This window comes from Neolamprologus multifasciatus, chromosome 20 (assembly GCF_963576455.1).
Source record: "Neolamprologus multifasciatus chromosome 20, fNeoMul1.2, whole genome shotgun sequence".
In the NCBI taxonomy this organism is placed as follows: Eukaryota; Metazoa; Chordata; class Actinopteri; order Cichliformes; family Cichlidae; genus Neolamprologus; species Neolamprologus multifasciatus.
This window is the reverse complement of record NC_140458.1, coordinates 18956219-18978387: the sequence shown is the minus strand read 5'-3', so window position 1 is coordinate 18978387 and position 22169 is coordinate 18956219. Positions and strand designations below refer to the sequence as shown.

Genomic DNA, 22169 nt, shown 5'->3' with positions numbered 1-22169 from the left:
AAGATTTACATAAACTCTATTTAAGAGCCAGAAGTTTTATTGATTGTTGTGATTTCTAAATATCCTGTTACAGAAGTATAGATCTAATCATTAACCAGTCTGGTTAAAAAACATACAGTTTCTGAAAAAGCTACAATAAAACTGACCCAAGTGTTTTCAGAGAACTTTGAATATCTTTAATATTGAGTTTGGATTTAAGTCAGCCATTTACATATCCATAAGAACATTTAAATAATTTTACATTTCTCAGATTTGATAGCAATTTGAAGACTTACAAGTTTTTCACTGTTTCCAGATTTGAGTTTTGTTTATATTTGTGTAGAAATACACATAAGGTGTAGTTTGTACTTAACAAAATGCCAAGGAAAGGTCAAAGGTCGCAGTCTCAGAAGCTTAGACGGCAAAAGCAGAAAGAACAGGTAAACGTGTCTCAGAGTGGTGAGCAGGTAAAGGTGTCTGTCACAACTTTTTCCAGTCCAGAAGTGCAGAGTAGCGTTCAGACAGCCGCAGTATCTTATGCAGATGTGGTAAAGCGAGGTGTTCATTCAGTGTCTGTGCCAAAGGCTGAAGTGCAACAGGTAAGACAGACTAAACCCCAGGTAACTGTGCAAACGCAGCATGATGGAGAAACTCCAGGACCGTCTCATGTACAAGTTACAAACAGAGAAAGTCGTCCACGAGTGAGTAGTATCTGTGCATCCCGAAGCCAGGCCTCTCCTAAGTATGGAAAGTACCGGAATCAGCAATGCATGGCTAACAGTTTGGTTTTCCTGTCATTCTTACACGAGGATGAATTCATTACGAGAGCAGATCTTAACCGTGTGTTGGACAAAGGCCATGCCGTGTATTCAGATGCCAGAAAGAGGTTTGTGAACAGCGTATTTCTAGCCTGCGATGAGCTTCCCACAGTGGTCACCAGCCGCAGACAAGAGTATCAAGTGGACATTTCTCAGTTTGCTCGTTACGGCACATTTGATGGTACAGATCACCTGCCTAGCCTTGAACAGGGACTACAGTGTTTGGCTTCAGAGGTTTGCTACGCTTTGCTAGTCATGGGAGGAACCGCCATTGCAGTTTGCAGGCTGATTTCAGGTGAATATGCATATTTTGATCCTCACCCACGTAAGTCTACAGGGATGCCGTTGTTGCCAGGTGTAAGTGGTGGAACTGCAGTTATGCTAAAATTCACACGTCTTAACGACATGATTGACAGGATCAAATGCTTGTACCGAATGTTTAGCATCGCACCAACCTGCACTTATGAGCTACAGCCTGTCGAGTTTCACAGTGAAAACGCTGCTGACCAAAGAGATGCTAATCAAACCACCGAAAACAGACAAACTGCTACAAGTGTTTCAGCCGCAGCTTTAAATGAACCTGTCCATGAATTAAATTCCCAAACATCCACTGAGCAGACAAGGAAAACTGTTATGGAGACTGTAATCACTGAAGTGACATCATCCAGAGTGGATTATTCAGATGAGACAGCTGCTACTGAAAACAAGAATTGTCCTTCTGATTATTTACAGAAAGAAACCTATGCATCTTCTGTGAGAGAAACTCAGGTAGTATCAGATGCTGTTCCTCAGAATGATTCGAACACTGCCTCCTGTTCAACTAAGGCAACACAGGAACTGCCACATAAAATTTTGAAACGTAATAAACAGCAAGCACAAAAAATGAGGAGAAGGTCACTGGCCCAACAGAAATTACCACAAAGAAAGGAAAATCAGAAAAGGAAGGAAAGGGAGATGTACACTTTTGATGAAAGCTTTAAGGCAAAGAAAAGAAATTCCAGTAGAAAGTCTAATGATCCAGATCACAGAGAGAAGAAGAGAGTGTACAAAAATAATCTGTATAAACTAAATGCTACATATAGAGAGAAACAGACAGAACATTTGAGAAAGATCTACAAAGAAAGAGATGATTTTAAGGAAAAACAGAAGGAGCAAATGAAAAGGCTGTATAGAGAAAGTGCTAAAATTAGAGAGAGAAAAAGGGAACGTGTCATAAGGACATACAAAGACAGTCCTATATTCCGAGAAAAGCAGAAAGAACGCATAAGAAGAACATATAGAGAGTCTTCTATATTCCGAGAAAAGCAGAAAGAACGCATAAGAAGAACATATAGAGAGTCTTCTATATTCCGAGAAAAGCAGAAAGAACGCATAAGAAGAACATATAGAGAGTCTTCTATATTCCGAGAAAAGCAGAAAGAACATATAAGAAGAACATATAGAAGTTCTGTTGAATTCAGAGAGAAACATAAAGCCTGCATGAGGTCACATGTATATAAACTATATAGAGAAAGTGAAGAATTTAAAAAGAAAAAACTATCTTACATGACTAAGCGTTATGGAGAAGAGAGACAATTTCAGCAACAACACAAAGAGAATATGAGAGAACGAATGAGAGTAAAATATTGGAACAGTTTTTCTTTCAGACAGATGCATAATATCAGCTGTGCAATGAACATAAAAAGAAAATATCGCCAGATGCATCGACCAGCTGAAAGTTTACAGTATCATCCAGATAACAGTATAATGAATGAGGCCATATCTCGTTTCAGATCAAACATTAAGTCAGCACCATCTCATGTTTGTACTGTTTGTCTAAAAGCTTCTTTTCCTAATCAGGTGAAAATCTGCAAAAGAGAAAATTACTCAAAACACCAAACTGTAGCTCAACAGTGTCTAACTGGTAAATTTGTTCATATGTGTGATGAAGCATGTAATGATCAATGCAACTTTCCTGTCGAGAGAAAAAAGGAGTATATCTGTCACACGTGTCACAGTTCCCTCAAAAGTGGACGCATGCCAAGGCTTGCTGCTGTCAATGGTTTAGAACTGCAGGATATTCCAGCTGAACTGTGTGATCTCAACATTCTGGAGAGACATCTGATTGCCAAATGCATCCCATTTGCAAAGATTATTCCACTTCCAAAGGGCAGACAAAGACTCATACGTGGTAATGTGGTGTGTGTACCATCTGAAGTCCAACAAACAGTTGACTGTTTACCGAGGCTCAGAAGCCAATCACAGATAATGAGGATCAAGCTGAAAAGACGACTGTGCTACAAAGGCCATCAGCTGTTCCAGACTGTCACCTGGTCTAAACTCATTCAAGCTCTGCGTAAACTCAAACAGATTCACCCACAGTACACAGATATTATTATCAGAGATGATGCATTGCTTTGTGATCCAACGTTACCTGATGATGACAGCAGTGATGAAGCCAGCATGGGAAGTGATGATTATAATGAAGCAGATTTAATGGAAATTGACAACTATGAAAAAGATGCCCTTTTATGCGAAACTGAGTCTGAAAGTGAACAAGCTATTAATATGCAATCCTGTGATGAACAACCAGAGGAACAAAACCCAGAGGAACCAGAAAGTGATTTGAACAATGGAGGTTTTGCTCTAGAAAGTTGTCTGCAGCCTGTAGACATTTCAGAAGAGATTCTCTGTTTCACTGATAACACATATTGTGTGGCTCCTGCAGAAAGAAACAATCCTGTTAGCTTCTTCAGAACTCCTCATTTGGAAGCGATGGCATTTCCTGTGCAGTTTCCTACTGGTCAGAATACACTGGATGAAAAGAGACGTCTCAAGCTCACACCGAGTGCATACTTCAAGTCAAGGCTTTTCAACATTGATGCAAGATTTGCTAGAGATACAAATTACCTGTTTTTCTCACAGTTTGTCACTGAAATACACTTGGCTAATTCCAGCATGACAATACAGCTAAGGAAAGGTAAAACTATGACCAAAGATGGACGCAAAATCACATCAGGAATGTTACAAAGTAAGACAGAAGTAGAGAAGCTGGTAAGAAATAAAGATGCAATCAGATTTATGCAGCCACTCAGAGGAACTCCAGCTTACTGGCAGAAAACTACCAAAGATTTATTCAGTATGCTTCGTCAAATAGGACAACCTCAGTTCTTTGTCACTTTCTCTGCTGCTGAGATGAGATGGCCTGAAGTGATTCAAGCAATAAAGAGACAGCAAGGTGAAGAGGTTGATTTTGAAGCCCTGGACTGGTCAGAAAAGTGTGAAATCCTAAGATCAAATCCAGTAACCACCATGCGAATGTTTGATAAACGTGTTGAGGCTTTGTTCAGAGATTTGCTTTTTTCTCCTGCACAGCCCCTTGGTGAAATCATTGATTACTTTTACAGAGTAGAGTTCCAGCACAGAGGTAGTCCGCATATACACATGTTGCTGTGGATTCGAGAAAAGGTAGAAGTAGATGTGGATGACGACCAAACTGTCTGTGACTTTGTGGACAGATACATCTCGGCTCAACTCCCTGATCCAGAAAAACAACCTGAACTGCACAAAAAAGTCACTGAACTACAAAAGCACAGCAAAAGCCACACAAAAACATGTTTTAAGAGTGTGAACTCTGGTTGTAGATTTGGGTTTCCAAAACCACCAGCCACAAGAACAATGATTGTGAGACAGGATGAGGATTCAGACACTCAAGCTGCAAAAGCCAAACTCAGACCTTTGATGAACCTGCTGAAGGAACCTGAAGCTGCTTCTCTCACCATAGAGCAGATTCTGTCACAATGCAACTTGACAATGAATGAGTATGAACAATGCCTCCAGGACATAAACAAGAAAACAGCGCTGATTCTGAAACGTGACCCAAAGGACTGTTGGATCAACAATTACAACCCACACCTGCTTGAAGCCTGGAACGCAAATATAGATGTCTCATTAATTTTGAATGCCTATTCATGTATAGAATACCTCTGTAAATATATAACGAAGAAAGAATCTGGCCTCTCTGAATACCTGAAGACAGTTATTGATAACTCTGCAAAGAACACGGTCAATGAATGTGACGAAATGAGAGCTGTGATGCAGGCTTACTCAAAAAAGAGAGAAATCAGTGCACAGGAGTGTGTGACTCGAGTCTGTGGCCTAAAAATGAAAAAATGTTCCCGCAGTGTTGTATTTGTACCAACAGATGATAACCCGGTAAAAATGAGTCGCCCCATGAGCTATCTGGAAACCACAACACATGACAGTTGTAATATTTGGATGACAAGTTTGAGTGATAAATACAAATGTAGACCTGAGACACCAGAATATGAGGAAATGTCACTGGCTGATTTTGCTGCGCTGTGCAGGTTGGTGAGTGGCCCAAATGAAGGAAAAGATGTGCTTCCTCTTCTGAACCAGCTTGGATTTGTACAAAGGCGAAAGAATGATAAACCAGCTATAATCAGATATTACCACTGTTCACAAGAAAAAGATCCTGAGCAATTTTATGGACGACTGTTGAGACTTTACCTTCCACACAGATCAGAGCAGGAACTGAAACCACAATGTTTCCAAACCTATCAGTCCTTCTACAACTCAGGTTGTGTACGACTTCCATGTTCAGACCACAGTGAGTCTGTTAAACGGATTGTGAAAAGAAATAAAGACAAGTATGAGAAGAACTCTGAGGATATTGAGAGTGCACTGGAAGAGTTTGAACAAAATAGGGATGTTGTGATTGATGAATGGTGTAATCTGGCTCCTGAATCTGAAGTTGTGAGGCTGCAATGTGATGAGAATCTTCCTGAGAGAAATGATGATGATGAGAACGAACAGGAGAACGTTCCCGACTACAGTCGTCAGTCTGATGCTGTAACAGAGATCAGAGCCATCAGAGAACAACCTGCAGTAGATCCAGCTGTGGTACGTGTAATGTATCAGAATCTGAACCAGAAGCAGGCCTGCGTGTTCTATGCCATAAGAGACTGGTGTATTCAGCGCGTTTGTGGTTTGAACCCAGATCCATTTTTCTTCTATATCAACGGTGGTGCAGGAACTGGAAAGTCACATCTGATTAAATGTATTCACTCTGAGGCATCAAAGATCCTGAGCAGACTGCCTGCTAATGCAGAAGAAGCTGACATATCAAATCCAACTGTTTTACTGACGTCATTTACCGGTACAGCAGCTTTTTCTATCAATGGCTCTACATTACATTCTCTACTGAAACTACCCAGGAGTCTGAAACCACCCATTCAAGGACTTGGTAACCAACTGGATGAAGTCAGATCTGAGCTGATGAATGCTGAAATTATTGTTATTGATGAGATTTCGATGGTTTCAAAACCCCTTTTTGCTTATGTGGATGCAAGACTGAAACAAATCAAAGGCACTCAGAGACCTTTTGGTGGAATGTCAGTTTTAGCTGTTGGAGATTTTTACCAGCTGCCACCAGTGCGACAGTCTAAACCTCTCTGTGTTTACGATCCAGAACAGATTGACCTATGGCAGGAACATTTTCAGATGATCACTCTAACCGAGATCATGCGTCAGAAAGATGATGTGGCCTTTGCAGAGATGTTGAACAGGATTAGAGTGAAAGAAAAGACAGATGAGCTTTCTCAGTGCGACAAAGATTTGTTGTCACAGGCTGTGACTGCACCAGAAGAATGTCCAACTGAGGTCTTACACATCTATGCCACCAACAAGAATGTGGAATCCCATAACACAGATACCCTGAAGAAGCTTCATTCAAACATCACAATCATCACTGCAGACGATTTCCAGAAGGATAAACGTACAGGCAGAATGGCACGAAGAGACAAACCATTTACAGGTGGGCGAAATGATTTACCCGACACCCTAAACGTCGCTGAAGGAGCTCGAGTGATGCTGACCAGAAACTTGGACACACTAAACGGTTTGGTCAACGGTGCTTTTGGTATACTGATAAAGGTGGTGAGATCTGAAAATGATGGACAAATAATTAAACTGGGGCTCAGAATGGACAACCGGCAGTCTGTAAGAAGCAACCACAGTGCTAATGCAGCATCTGATGATCTGGTTTACATTGAGAGAGCAGAGGAGAGTCTGAAGTTTAAAGGAGCGGTACGCAGACAGTTTCCTGTAAAGCTAGCATTTGCCTGCACAATTCACAAAACTCAGGGTCTTACAACACAGACAGCTGTAGTTTCAATGAAGAACATTTTTGAACCAGGTATGGCTTATGTTGCTCTCAGCAGGGTGACGTCTCTCAGTGGACTCTATTTACAGGACTTGGATGAGAAAAAGATTTACGGCAATCCCGAGGTAACTGCAGCGCTCCAAACCATGAGACAAGCCAGTGTTGAGGAAATGATGCCTCTTCTTCAGGTCAGAGAAACAGCCAGCAGACCTGACACTCTTACACTGATCCATCACAATACGGAGGGTTTGCCATCTCACATCAGTGACATCAAGAGTCATCATGAAATGTGTTTAGCAGATGTTTTGTGTCTCACAGAGTCTCACCTCCAAGGCTCCTTTGTTGCAGACAGTCTTCATTTGGACGGCTACACCATGTTCAAACGCAACAGACATGTGTCCTACACAAACTTTCCTCACATGGCCAGCAGAAGTGGTGGTGGAGTTGTTGTGTATTTGAGGAATCATTTTCAGGTTCAGGTAAAACAGTATCTGCATAATGTCACTGATCTTGAGTTTTTAGTGTTGAAGGTTCAGGCTCCATTCCCTGCGCTCATTGCGGTTGTGTACAGACCCCCAGACTACAGTTTGACACCGTTCATGCAAAACCTGGTAAGTCTTTTAGATTCACTTGAAATAATGGACTGTCACCCAATAATTGTGTGTGGAGATTTTAATGAGAACCAGTTACAGAGTGGAAGAAAACAGATTCTGGAGCAGTTTCAGTCGAGAGGGTATTCACAGCTGATCACTTCTGCCACTACAGACAAGAACACCCTGCTTGACCTAATTTTTATTTCTCAGCCACAGAAAAGCCTCCATTCAGGTGTTCTGAGAACATATTACAGCTACCACAACCCTGTGTTTTGTGTCCTGTCCTCGAGCCAATCATGAAGTCATCTGGTGAGTTTTGAAACAATTACAGATCACGTTTTTTGTTTTTTTTTTTACAGTTTACTGATTGTAGAGTATGAAAAAGACTTTTCATTGAAAAAATTGTCTGCCTTCTGTTATCATGCCTCTGATCTGAAATGTGCAGCAACATTTATTTTTTATACTCATGTTTTAAATGACTAAATCTACTCTTTTAAAATGCATTTTTTTCATTGATGTAAATTGTCCTCTCTTTTTGTTGATACTTTATTTCACTGTGATGTATGTATCTCAACAAATGAGAGCTTCCTGTGAAAGGGCTTTCAAAATATTAAATAGTAAACAAATAAATCCCTGATAAATGCACGTATTTATTATGGGTCACATGAATAAATACAGACAATTATATTTGCTTGATTATAATAGATTTTGTAGAATCAAAGGTTTTTTCGGTAAATGAGTTTTTGTTGATCATGTTTTACAGGTACAAAAAAATGTAAAAAGTTTTAAACTATCCTTAGGCTACCAGAGATTTCTGTATTAATACATTTAGTGGAGAAAAATATTTTTTACAGGTAGCAGAATGTTTATAAAAACTGATTTAGATGTAAATGGAAAGTTTCTGCATCAATTTTCTGACTTGGCCTTTATCCGGGTGGGTTTGGGTTTGGGTGGATAAAGGCCAAGTCAGAATTCTCTGAGCAGCTGGAAATAGCTGCAAAGACATCAGAAAGCATGGGCTTTAGGTGTAGCCCATACTTTCTGATGCACTAAGTAGATTTACTAACTGACACCCCATACCAGCATTATATTGACACTTGGGGGCTGAGATGGGTGGGTGGGGAGGGTGGGTAGTGTTGAAAGCACTTTATGTTTTGTAGGTTTATTTTCTTCAGACAGGGCACACACAGTCATGTCTCCTTTGTGGCAAAACCTTCAAACGTCACCATCCTCAGCTAAAACAACAACATCATAACATCATCTTCATGAACTGGCAATCTGAACCTGATCCATCAGTGCTGGACTGCACAGATAACTACATGTCACACAGACACTGCTGTTTTATGAACTGCCATACCAGTGTGTCTTCAATGGAGAAGATCACATCACCTGACCTCCTGCCTAATCTAGAGACCATCACTATGCTGCCACAGTCGACACCTCTGAAACCATCAAGGATGACTTATACTGAGGAAACTGTATTTCCTGTCAGAGTCCAGTGATCTACAGAGCAGAGAGAGGTATGATTCTTTATCTTTGATAAAAACAAAATACAAGTCAGAGCTTTTAATTTAATTAATTGATTCATTTAAACCCTGTTTATTTCATAAATAATTCCACACTCAAATGATTAAACTAATTGGCACTTTATGACTTTTAATTCACATTTTGGATGAAAAATCTATGGGGTTTTTTCCTACCTCTTCTCTCTGTGCAGGTATTGCTGTCTTCTGAGTTTTTCAGTTTCCAAACTGAGACATTCAAACCTCATCACTTGAGCTTGTGTCTATCTTCACCAATCTTACACTCACATGGTGTGAGATTGCTCTGGATTCTGGTTATTGGCCTGCAGCACGTATGAGGTATTTTAAAATTTTCTCATTGTATAACTTGTTTGTAGTTTTTATGCCTTAATACTAATGAAATGTTGTTGTTTTTTTCTGTATTTTTTTTAGAACAAGCTTGTACAGTGTGCCTGCATTCCAGCTTCTTAGACTCTACACAAGTGGACAGAGTGTCAGTGTTTGACCGCTCTTTTAGACACCAACTTCTGTCACCTCACTGCTACTGATCAGGCACCTCACTCCAGGAAGACAGGGCTGCAAGCCTGTCATCGTTTCCAGTGTGACTTTGCATTCTTGTGGTAGCATCAGATTTTTTTCCCACAAATATTCAACGGTAACACTTATTTCAGCTTATTTATTAAATCAAAAGTCTTCCATTGTGTAAATTATATTTGATATTTGATATGTTTGATATGTTTTTGTCTTTCTTTTAGATTTAGATGCAGTGATCGGATGTGCTGGAGTGGAAAACTGCGTGGAAAACATCTGTTTGTGATGGTATTTAAAATGAGGCTTTAAGGTGACAGTTTCCTTGTGATTTCAGTCCTTTTACTAAACAAAAACATTTTTAATTAACATATTATTTTTTAGCAGCACATCATTGTTCAAAGGTAAATAGAGCCACATGTCACACTAACAATGAATTTTTGACTCTGTTTGTGTCACCAGATTTTACAAACAATATCGGACATATAAAACTGAACTTTGGATTAATGTGCACATATATTGTTTTGTATTTTTGATTGTTGAATAATTATGTTGTAGAAAAATCCCAATCTATTTACCCAAACAACATAACTTGTTTGGGTAAATAGTGGATTAGTGTAATTTTAGTCTATAAGTATAGCAACCTGAATTTGTACAAACACACAGCTCTAAATCATAAATTGTAGGATGCACAATAATGATCATTTGATTACTATGGACATTTAAATCAGAATCTATTGAACCATTACACATATTCTTTATAGAGATTACACAATCTCAAAAAAAGAAAGTGTTTAAGAGGATAAGTAAAGAAAGCTCAAAGTGTGTTTGTATGAATATTGTCTTAGTATGGGGTGTCAGTAAGTACATGAGTATAGAATAGGTGTAACAGTGGTTTTCCACATCTGTGCTTAGACTGCTCTAATACAGCGGTTCCCAACCCCCGGGCCTTGGACTGGTACCGGTCAGTGAGTTGTTTGGTACCGGGCCGCGAGAGTTAAGGCTCAGGTGTGAAATGTATGGTTTTCAGGGTTTTTATTGGTTTTTAGCGTTATTTTGTTATCGTTTTTATCGTTTACTCGGTTTTCCTGGGTCTTTTCACGTGTGTTATGAATAAATCTTTTTTTTTCGGTACCGGTACTAGTTTTATTTTGTTGTATTTATTCGCGACACCTTAAAGGCCGGTCCATGAAAATATTGTTGGGCATAAACCGGTCCGTGGTGCAAAAAAGGTTGGAGACCGCTGCTCTAATATATATAGATAATGGGTCAGACATATAGTTTGACCCATTAAGTCTGTTTGAAAAGTTCATGAAGGTCTCATCCAGTGCTATGTGTTTCTGTTTATTATTTTATGAGGTCACACAGCTGACATGAGTCAGAGTAGAACCATAATATTCATGTTAATGAGTCTACTGTTTACAGCTACTTCATGATGACTTTCATCCTGGTCACAGTACTATGTGAAAAGCTGTAAGAGGTAAAGTTAACCCAAATATTATCTGATCATAAGTCACTCTCTAACATTGATTATTTTTCAATATAATTTATTCCACAACAATGTTCTTTATTTTATCCCTGTTTCTTTAAATATGCACATCAATTGTTCAGCTGTGTGACTCTCCATACGTGAAATATATCACAATGTGAACTTCATTTCAACAGTATTCCTTAGTTTGGTACCACATTTATCATCAAATCAGGAAACTGTAAACAAATTGAAAAAAGAAGCTTTTGAAAATTTTAACGTGGCATTTGAATATGTTGTTTATCCTTGCCACACGGTATGTGCAAAAAACTCCAACAAATCAGAGAACATATTTTGCTTCTCACTTCCCATGTATAAATATATATATGTATATGTATAATTTTTTTTAATTAATAGCCTGTGAACATAAACATGGCAAACAAGGATATATTCACAATTCCAATGGATGCTTCAATTGTTTGTATAGATTTTAGATTAATTTGGTCAGTTCATGACGGTCACATTCAGTGATATGTGTTTCTGTTTATCATTACTTTTGAGTGACACAGCTGACTTGAGTTTTGATCAGACAAGAACCATAAAGCTGTTAGTAGTAAAGTTAAACCAAGCAATAACTTATCATAAGTCACTCTCTAACACGGGGCAGTTTTTCAATTATTTATTAATTATTATTCAATTAATTTTCAATGTTATTTATTCCACAACTTTAACGTTCTTTATTTTTTTCCCCGTTTCTTTAAATATGCACATGTGAATGTCTGTTTTAATTCACTGCCTGTGAATGCCTTTAAAAAAAGCTTCAGGCGCCGCTCCGAGCTGGCAGCCAGTATCAGCAGCTCCAGCCTGACAGAGTCCTTTTTTCCCTTTAATATTTGTTTCTTTGTTGTTCTTGTGAATCTTGTTTTTGTTTTTCTATTGTGGACTGTGGACTGAGCTCCCACTTAGGACTGTGGACTGAGCTTTTCTTTTGTGGACTGATCTCCCACAATGGAGCTCAGAATTTTATGGACAATCGTTTTTCTTATTGCATTTTTCACGGCATCTGTGTCCGGAGACTGCGTGGAGATCCAACCTCACATTCTTTACAGCAGAGATCTGTTGTTAGCCAGCAGCTGTTAGCCCTCGGCGCTTCCGCTGTTCTGCCTACCACCGAGCAAGCCAACATCCCCCACAAGGTGAGAAGGGAGAGCGCAGTACTCGGGCCGGGATCAGGCCTCGCAGCAAGGTTAAGAGGTACCGGCCAGCAATTTCATCTGTTATTATGGGGAATGTGAGATCTCTCCCCGACAAAGTGGATGAATTGGCAGCTATGACCCAACATTAGCTGCACACTGTAACCAGCATACTCCAAACACAGCACCCTCTGGCCCTTTTCATGAACTCTGGCAATTTTAATCACATCTCCCTGTCCTCCCTGACATCACATCTGATGAAGACCCTCGAGAGGTTGGTTCTAAACCAGGGGTGTCAAACTCAAATACACAGTGGGCCAAAATTCAAAACTGGAACAAAGTCGCGGGCTAACATTAATATTTATTGAAAAAAAATCTTCCTCCAGATATAAGAATGAATCTTTTCTTATGGACTCAAATAAATTTTGCTGGAAAACTGAATATGGAACAAGCAAAGCTTAATACTAAACAATATATATATTAGCTGTATAATACCAGTAGGCCAGCTCTAATAGTAATTTGGTATGGCTTCGCGGGCCAAATGTAATTAGGCTGCGGGCCAAATTTGGCCTGCGGGCCAGAGTTTGACACCTATGTTCTAAACCATCTGCGCCCCTTGGTGAGGTCTTCATTGGATCCGCTGCAGTTTGCTTACCAGTCTGGCATCGGGGTGGAGGATGACATCATCTACCTCCTGCACCGAGCTCTGACTCACCCGGAGAAGCCTGGATGTACTGTGAGGATCATGTTCTTTGATTTCTCCAGTGCTTTCAAAAACATCCAGCCACGACTTCTGAGGGACAAGCTGGAGCTATCAGGAGTGGACCACCACATGTCCCAGTGGATACTGGACTACCTCACAGAACGCCCACAGTATGTGAGGACACAGGGCTGTGTCTCTGATACACTGTCTACTGTACAGCGGCCTCACAGGGAACTGTGCTGGATCTGTTCCTCTTCACCTCCTAGACTGCAGACTTCTCCATCACCTCCCCACGCTGCCACCAACAGAAGTTCTCTGACAACTCTGCCATAGTTGTCATCACCACAGGTCTGTACTGAGTCCACTGGTTTCAGGAGAACCACCTGCTGATCTACACTTATGTACATTACTTTTCTCAGTTTATATATATACACCCACTTATTGGGAGTTACATGTCTACTTTTTAATGCACAGGTACGATACACAATCTGCAGTTTTCTAATTATTCTAAATATTCCTAACTATTTAAACATTTTTCAGTATCCTGCTCTGTTTGCACCCGATCTGTACTCAAATTTTAACAACTGTACTGTACTCTGCTTTGGTAACTATTGTCCATGATGTAAATATGTAACAATTGTGTTTCTGTTCTGTGTCCTGTTCTGTTTGTATATGTGGGGGTTTTTTGTGCTGCTGATACAACCACATTTCCCCTTGTGGGACAATTAAATAATTATTCTAATCTATTCTATTCTAATTGATATCATATCCACCCAGAAATCTCGAGTTCATCATTTTGCCCTTCCACAATTATTTGAATTAAAAATTAAAAGAGCAGGAATGTTAAAATCAATAATGAAAGGAATTTGTTGGCTTTTTCAAAAGGTACAAATCAAATATTGTTTATAGACCTGCCCCCTTTATTATCTACAAAATTCAACATTAAGCCTTGATCTGTTCTGTTATTCTTCTTTTTTTAAAAACAACATTTTATAGCCTTCCAGTGTTCTAAAAATTAAAAACAAACACAAATATAAGATTATTATGTAGAATTTTTAATATATAAATACTTAACACTGTAAAATACTAATACTGTTAACTATAGTAGAGAACTTAACAAAATATCATTACAAATTATAAATACTGATAGGAAAAAAAATTCATTCTTTTTAAGTTATAAAATACAATACACATTTTTGAACAAAGTGAACTAAAGTGAACTATACATTTTGTTTAATTTATTCGCACTGATATTTTTGAATATGTACAATTTGGTTTCCTTTTATTTTAATAGTAGCTTTGATCGCTGCCTCCTCCAGCTCCTTATCAAAAGGACTCCACAGGTCATTTTGTATGTAAAGGGTCTTTCCATCCTCCAGTAACACCTCCAACTGGTTTGGCATTTCTGCCCCGGCCACACCAATGATGAGGATGTCAGCTCTCTCCTCGACTTTTGTCTGTTGACACAGCATAGGCACACATTTAGCCCAGAAAACGTTGGGTTTTTTTATCCAACAAGAAAAAAAGAAAACCTATGGTCATCACGTGGTTTCACTAAGTCACCAAGACACATACATACACACATTATGTCTTGATGCATGCTCAATCATCCAGGTAAGTAAATTCCAAAATGGTTAATTATGTTCACCTGGAGGTGGTCAAGCCTGGGAGCTTGAGGGTTCTGCGCAGTATCTTAGCTGTTCCCAGGACTGTGCACCAATATATCCGGTTGGCTAACCAACTGGATATATTGGTGCGGGATCTCTGTCCAGAAAAGTGCAGTTCTAGGAACAGCTAAGATACTGCGCAGGACCCACAAGCTCCCAGGCCTCTGGTAGAGGACCCGAGCTTGAAGGATTGACCGCCCGCAGGGGCGAGTGGTGAATTTATCTATCTATCTATCTATCTATCTAGTGTGTGTGTGTGTGTGTGTGTGTGTGTGTGTGCGCGCGCGCGCGCGTGTAAGATAATATAATACATATAATGTTATGTCAAATTTGAAAACATAGTTTTAAACATTTGTTGATAAGACAAACAAAGGTTTAGCTTCTTCATACCTCAATCTTTGTAAATGCGGTACTATGAAGATTTACGCCATAAGAGGACTGTTTCTGCTTAACGTGAGAGACGCTGATGTGGTCTCCCACGTTGAAGTTGTTAGCAGCTGCCTCCCTCCAGAGGCAGATTGTCATCGTAAAACCATCCTGAAATCACAAACATGACAGAATTAAAGATTCATTAATTAATTAAATAATAACAAGTCCAGTAACTAGAAAAAAAGGCTCACAGCCTCATACATTCTGTACCAGCAATGTCAAATTTGTCACATTAGTTTAACCATTTTCAATATAAAACTTAAATTCCACCATTACCTCCTTCAGCTGCAGATTTTTAAGGGGAACGTGTTGTTTTCCCGACAGCACCTTCTTTACAGCAGAAAACTGAAAAGTAAATTGAAATTTAATGTCAGTAATAGTCAGTGTAGTTATCTGTGATAGGTTTTTATTTCTTCAGTAATCTGTTTAGATTATGTTATGGTTGTTGTTAAGTATTCTGCACATGTCATTTATCTTATCAGAAGCAGTTTTATCTGTATCGGTTATTAGGATGTTTTTCATATACTGTGATTATGAAACAGGTTGTAGGAAATCCTTCTATAAACAATACATTTTGCAACTTAGTTTAAGTGACAGCAACATAAATGAAAAGTTTGCCAGTTTCAGGTATACAAAATCTATTTGTTTTCCATTATGCCCAATTCAGGGTACTTTCTGACCATTTCTGTTGTATCTGCTTTTATTTTTATTATAAAGGATATATTTAGATGAAGACTTTTGTGTGAATTTGTATACAGAAGTGTATAAAATAATTATTCTGTTTGTTTTTATTATCAAGTAGAGACTGTTCATTAAAATCTTGCCCTTACAACACAAATGTACGTAGGCACAATGCAAATTGGCTGCAAAAATACCAGAAATGGTCTGAGGAAAATATTTTTTAAAAAATTGTGCTTAACAATCTTAACAGAATTTAGTCTCTGCTTGACAGCAAAAACCCAAAATTTTTTAACTGTAAAAAATACCAGCAATAATGGGTTATTTGGAAACCTAAATCCATATAAATTCTTATGGAACCACAAATACTTACCTCCACCACCTCCCCTTGAACTGTCATCAGTCCCTCATTTGTCGAGCTCATCTTGAGTGCGGTGAGAGGAGCAAGAGGATCCAGAAGATCCTCTGCTTCTTTTACAAGACCTTCCCTCACACTTAGGGTCGGTGCCTTAAAAAATTGTGTCCTGGCTGTGACAGTGATGTTGTAAGGGGGGCCTGTGCCCCTGAGTTCGTGGCCTCTCATAACATATGACCCCCCCTCCTGGACCTTAGAGGCATATTCTTCAAACATTGTGATCTTTGTCACAGTTTGGCCATCGGTGATTGCTGCAATGGTATTCTTCTTTGTTATCAGGGGTGTTGGCGTTCCATCCTTGAAGTTCCAGCTAATGACTCTTAGCTGGTCACAGGACTTTAAAATTTTCATGTGCAGTGGGGGCGGCCGGAAATACGGCATGTCAGGGCGGTTGTTGAGAAGCTTTGTCAAAGCCATTCTGAAAAAAAAGCAACACAAAAAATATTAAGGGGTTAATACATTTCTGTTATAGCAAGGGTCATATAATATGGTAACACGTGTAGCTTTTGTCTTTTTACTTTCTGATGTCAAACAAAACTCATAAATACCTTTCTGAGGTTCCTGCTTAAAAGTGACAGGCCAAAAACACAGGCCTGTCTAAAAGTATTTTTTTGATATTATACAATGTTGGTTTTAAAATAAAGCTAACAGTTCTAAGACTTCTATGAATTAATCTGAATATTACAGCAGAGACAAGTTGGTGAAAGTAACTTAGGACTGAACTCAAACTCAATGTTTTTTTCTCACCAAATTGTTATTCATTTATTTTTTGTATTTTCTAGCATATAATCTCCTTTGAAAATACTGACAATAAACAAGAAATCATCATATGAAGATTATCTATGCAAAGATTGATGCTGCTGAAGTGAAACAGTGAAATTACAGTTCTATTCACAATTCATAATTTGGTCTGTGGCTTTGAATTTCTAAAGAGCAGACATGATTTAACTTTATTGAAATGCCTAAATTGTTTGTTGTTTCAGTATACTTTAACCCCCCCACACACACATACACACACACACACACACACACATAAACATAATGCACTTGCATAGTCTCTGTGGCTCTCTTTCTATTGGTCCCCTGTGTTAATCATTTGAGCCAATAGAACGACAGTAATGTACCCTGTTTTCACTTCAGTCTCACCCCTTGTAACTGTGCAGAAAATGGCTTTTTTTTTGATGAGAAATGTCTCTGAGGCATTGTGGGAGATGAAGTTATTCAGAATATGGTTTCCATTAGGTTTTTGTTTAACTCTTTTAGCTTAATTCCTATTGGTTATTCAGTTTTTGTATAGCTTAATTGAGAAAGTGCTAGAAAGTGTTGTTGCCAGGGGAGAGTGCCAGCCTTAAGCAATTTTAGATACTCACAGCTCAAACTTAACATCTTAAAGTTTATAAAACTGTTATAGATCTTGAAGATTTGTCAAATTCGTTAAGATCTTAATATTTCATACAAAAAATTAGGACTGAAATTATTTTTCATTAATACATTTAAATCTTTTTTCAATTAAATACCCATGAGACAATAAGTTCATCAACTATGACACCCACGAATACATTACTGTCAATAGTAAATGTGAATTTATCGATAATGAATTTCTCTGCAATAGAAACGTAACATAGGAAAAAGAAAGAAAAGTCAGATTAAATTTTGGTACTTTGACAGTCTTTATATTGACAGCAAGTTAAATGGCAAGATCTTGTGTCTTGCCCTATATTGTATTATACATATTATAAAGGTAGTAAAAGAGAAAAACCCTCAAAATCCAATACTTACGTTATCCGAAGTTGTTAAGAAATGTAGTCCCTCGAAGTCTCTTAGAAAAATCAAGAAAGATCAAATAAGGTTCCCGCCGGTCTTTAAATTGCAACTTGTGACGTAATCTGTTGTCACCCGCCCTGATTGGCTAACTACGATTGTGTTTCGTGATTGGACTGCCTTGTGTTGATTTTATGTTATCACTGTTTTGTTTTGTTTTTTTGTTTGTTATTGTTTAACTCGTCTAATTTTAATCATGGAATTATCATTACTATTTTAAGTCTCAAACGTAAAATTTGAGATTTATAAAATCAGTTATAGGGCTTTGGAGTTGACGTCACGCCGCAATGCATTGTGGGAGCATGCCACCATTTTATCAGGCCATGAATCAAAACAAACACACTCGTTTGGAAGGAAGATACAAACCGTACTTAAAAGCAGCTCAAAACGAAAAGAACTTTATAGACTCAGATTGTGTCGGATGCGAAGAGACGGTACCTGCAAAAAATAGCGTGCATTGGAAACGTGGACCCGTATGAAAAAACGGCAGTGGAGCAGAAACCCCGAAGCCTGATATATTTCCGTACCTGTGGTGTCAGCGCATACACAGCGAACCAGTTTTGCAATTATAAATGTCTGGAGGCGCATATCCGATTAACCAATGGTTGGTTACAAGATTTGGCTATTTTTAGACTCCACGTTGTGAATACGTCGTCATTCAAACAAAGGTAAGTCAGCTTGAGTACTGCCAGTAAAATGTGTTTGATTTCCCTCCGAACATTCAGATTAGTGCAGCATAAATTCATTCATGAGGGGAAATTACAGTGAGAACATGTTGAGGCTCTGTTAGAATAGAATATAATAATCCTTTAATTGTCCCACAAATTTGGAAATTTGGTTGTAACAGCAGCCAAAAAGACAAATATACAAACAAACAGTACACAGGACACGGAACAGAAACATACACAATTTTTCTTACATATTTACATTAAGGACAATGGTTACTATAAACAGAGAGTACTGTACAGTTATTATATTAAATAAAAATAATTACAGGTAAGAGGCAAACCAGGTTGTAGTGCGAATTGGTTAATTAACTAACTTATTGCTGTTACAGTATCGATGTAAACATCTATGTTTGTTGGGAGTTTGAGTGCCATCATCTAGCCCTCTTTGTACCTGGTCTCTGCCTCTGAATTATTGTATAGCCATTGTGTGTAAGACTGCCTCTCTATGTGCTTTAGTGCAGACAGAGCAGAGGTTCGGGACCCTGTTGTCCTTATTTCTGATCGGTGTTGGTGTGTAGCTGGCAATGTGTTGTCTGGGCTTACACTGTGCGATTTTTTTTTTATTATTATTATTATTTTTTGCCCATTTTGAGCCGATTTTTGAGTCGTGCGACCGTTTTGGCGATGGCCCGATTTTGGCCTTCATCGTGCGTCGTGTAGTATACGTGGGGTAACGAGAAGCGATTAACACCTCACGACCAGCTCCCGATCATCCATCGCTTGGTCCTGAGGATTTCAAACCTGTTTGTAAAACTTTGGAAAGCTCATCCGAGCCTTTTCGATGTGGCCTCACAAAATTATCACGACCACAACAACCGTGAAAATAGTTGGATAGACATTGCTGCTCAATCACAGCTGCCTGATCAGTGTTTTTCATTAGCAATTTAGCAAAGTTGATGGTGGTGGTGTGCGTGTCTGTGTGAGTGAAAGACAGAGAGGGAGAGCGAGCGACAGAATTTCTGTTATAACCTTCATTTTATGGACGCACAGTGTGAGCACTCGGGTCGCATCAGAGCATCGGGTCGTATAGTGTGAGACCCTGCATCGTGACCTACGAACTTCTAACCCCTGCGAGTCAATCGTACAGTTTGAGCAGGAGCTGAATCGCGCGACTGACAAAATCGCAGTGTGAGCCTTGCTCTTTCAATCAGAAATGAAGCTGCAGGTTGTCTCTTGACACCTACACCGAGACAGAGCAACAGTGGGACAAACCCAAACAGCACTGAGATTCATATTCAGGCCTGACCCTTTAATGTTCTTTTCTAACCTGCAATAAATAATATGTTATATTCTTGTTTGAGAAGTATTTAAAAAAAAAATGTTATTGCTTTTTTTCAGGGGTTGGAACCAGGGCCAGATATTAACATGGTCATCACCAGACCAAGGCTCAATCGAGTCATGGAAGGAGGAATCAGGTGAGATAGTAAGCTGCTGTTATATACAATATTAGTGTACAACAGTCAGGTAACATGCTCCAAGCACAATAGAAAGTGCAATGTTTAAATATAATTAATATAATTATATATACATCCTATAGCAGCTATTCACAAAAGTAAAGACAAACAAACATAAACAGTAAAACTTGTAAACAGACCAAAAACTGTCAGACGTTGACAATCCAGTTAAAAGTGATTTAAGTGATGAATAAAGTGCTCTAACTTTAAGTGCTCAGGTGAAAAACTATTGTGTGTGGGGTAGTTTTTAAGTGTATATATTGTTGTTGTTATTATTATTATTATTATTGATATTATTATTATTGTCATTATTGCACAGATGACTTTAACAGTGCCTCATTTTACCCTCATATTATTATGTGCTATGTGAAATTTCAGCTAACAGAAATAAACTGTACAACGACTTGGCTGGTGACCCACTTCACATCTCCTTGCTAAACACTGGAGAATCATGCAAAGACTTTGATGTAACAGATTGATCTAACAGCAACCATGGGCATCAGTGATGAGAAAACCTGTGTTGAGACAGCATTGGTGAGTGTGCTTTCTTACCAGCAGCCCAAATTAGCCACAACATCTGTAAACATTTCCCAAGATTCTCCTCTTTACCTGCCACTGCTACTCTACACTGTGAGTACAGGCTGGACCCCACAGAGTGTGTGCATGTCTGCAGTGAGGATGAACTCTTCCACCTTGAAAGCACAGACGACATGGCAAATAAGATTGAGACAGCAACAGGAGAACAGGCAGCTGACCAGGAGTGGCATCAGCTCCACAGGCCAAGATTACATCTTCATGTTTAAGAGGTTTGTTATATGAGGGGTGAAACTGTGCAGAGAGAATCCTCAAAGGAACGAGACAGACTGCAGACGTGAGCACATGGACAGACATGGAGTTTAACGCAGCTGGAGAAAACTGCAAATTGAAAAACTTTAACTATAGGCCTCATGGCCTCGTTGTCCACCCTGACACTCCCTGGCTTGGTTCCTCACCAGATGGGTTGATCTTTGATCCATCTGCACAGCCACCGTTTGGACTGCTTGAGATAAAGTGTCTTTATGTGAGGAATTATGTTCACTTCAGATACCTTCAACTAAGAATGGCACCCTGTCTCTCTGTAAAAGTCACTTGTAACGACTATGTTGACACAAAGTTAACAGCAGCATCAGAGAGAGCGTGGACTGGTGTTACTTTCATGTTCACACACTGATGCACTTCTCTCTTAAAAATAATGTGATTTCTATTGTGTGGTCTTAAAAGAGTACAGGTGATTTAAAGATGCCAAGTTAAATGTTCAGTATGTTGGTCACACCACACACATGCACTCTACAGTTTCTTCTTCTCATCTAATGCAATCTTAATGGTAAATCAACAGGGTGCTTGGTTGCATAATTAGCTGTGCATATGTTGAAATAAATGTAGGTTTTCTTTATTCTTGGCAGGAAAAACATATATCCAAGTGTAAATCAGTGCAATTCATAAATGTGATTATGTAAACATTACTAAAATAGCCAAAGCATAGTTCCAATATTTACATTTGAGGGGCTACAATCACTAAAATCTGAATTTTATTAAAACCATTTTTTACATTTACTTGTTAAATATTGTTGTTTGTTATCAATAATTAGAGCTCTAATCATTTACATCATATATAATCTACCTGAACCAATATAAAACTATTTACTATAAAAATAGTGCAGTTACAAGCACTGGTCTGAGCGGTGCAGCTTTTTAAAACATTTTGTTGTATTCAATCAGTGGAATGAATACAAGACTACAGCTGCTGCAGAGGTCTCGTAGCTTTAGTATATGAGGTGCCCTATCTACCAGATGAGCAATCTAAATGCCAAGTGAACTGTGCAACTTCACTGACAGTGACATCGTTAGCCAAAGTTTTAACCAGGGGTTTGTTTTGATAATACTTAGGAAGCAGACGTGTGCACTGCCAGCACCGTTCAGAGGGATAATGGTGTCAAATATTTTGATCGCCTTGATGCTTCTAATTGCTC

At 38.8% G+C, this 22169-nt stretch overlaps 2 protein-coding genes and 1 long non-coding RNA gene across 3 annotated transcripts; 2 read left to right on the top strand and 1 right to left on the bottom strand.

The window, feature by feature from the left end:
- The first annotated feature begins 286 nt into the window (after positions 1–286).
- LOC146494809 (uncharacterized) lies at positions 287–13441 on the top strand. Its single transcript, XM_085145045.1, has 4 exons — positions 287–9073; positions 9271–9415; positions 9509–9731; positions 9832–13441. Exon 1 carries the CDS (start codon positions 357–359, stop codon positions 7851–7853), a length of 7497 nt encoding a protein of 2498 aa, XP_085001171.1. The 5' UTR covers positions 287–356; the 3' UTR covers positions 7854–9073; positions 9271–9415; positions 9509–9731; positions 9832–13441.
- Positions 13442–14052: 611 nt separating this feature from the next.
- Positions 14053–17628, bottom strand: LOC146494808 (uncharacterized). Its single transcript, XM_085145090.1, has 4 exons — positions 16116–17628; positions 15341–15409; positions 15026–15172; positions 14053–14425 (listed from the first exon to the last, which is right to left on the bottom strand). Exons 1-4 carry the CDS (start codon positions 16572–16574, stop codon positions 14207–14209), a joined length of 894 nt encoding a protein of 297 aa, XP_085001216.1. The 5' UTR covers positions 16575–17628; the 3' UTR covers positions 14053–14206.
- Positions 17629–17883: 255 nt separating this feature from the next.
- On the top strand, positions 17884–22056 carry LOC146494807 (uncharacterized). The gene is made up of 3 exons (XR_014871430.1): positions 17884–18646; positions 20045–20694; positions 20801–22056. It is a non-coding gene; the product is annotated as an uncharacterized LOC146494807 (long non-coding RNA).
- Positions 22057–22169: the final 113 nt, after the last annotated feature.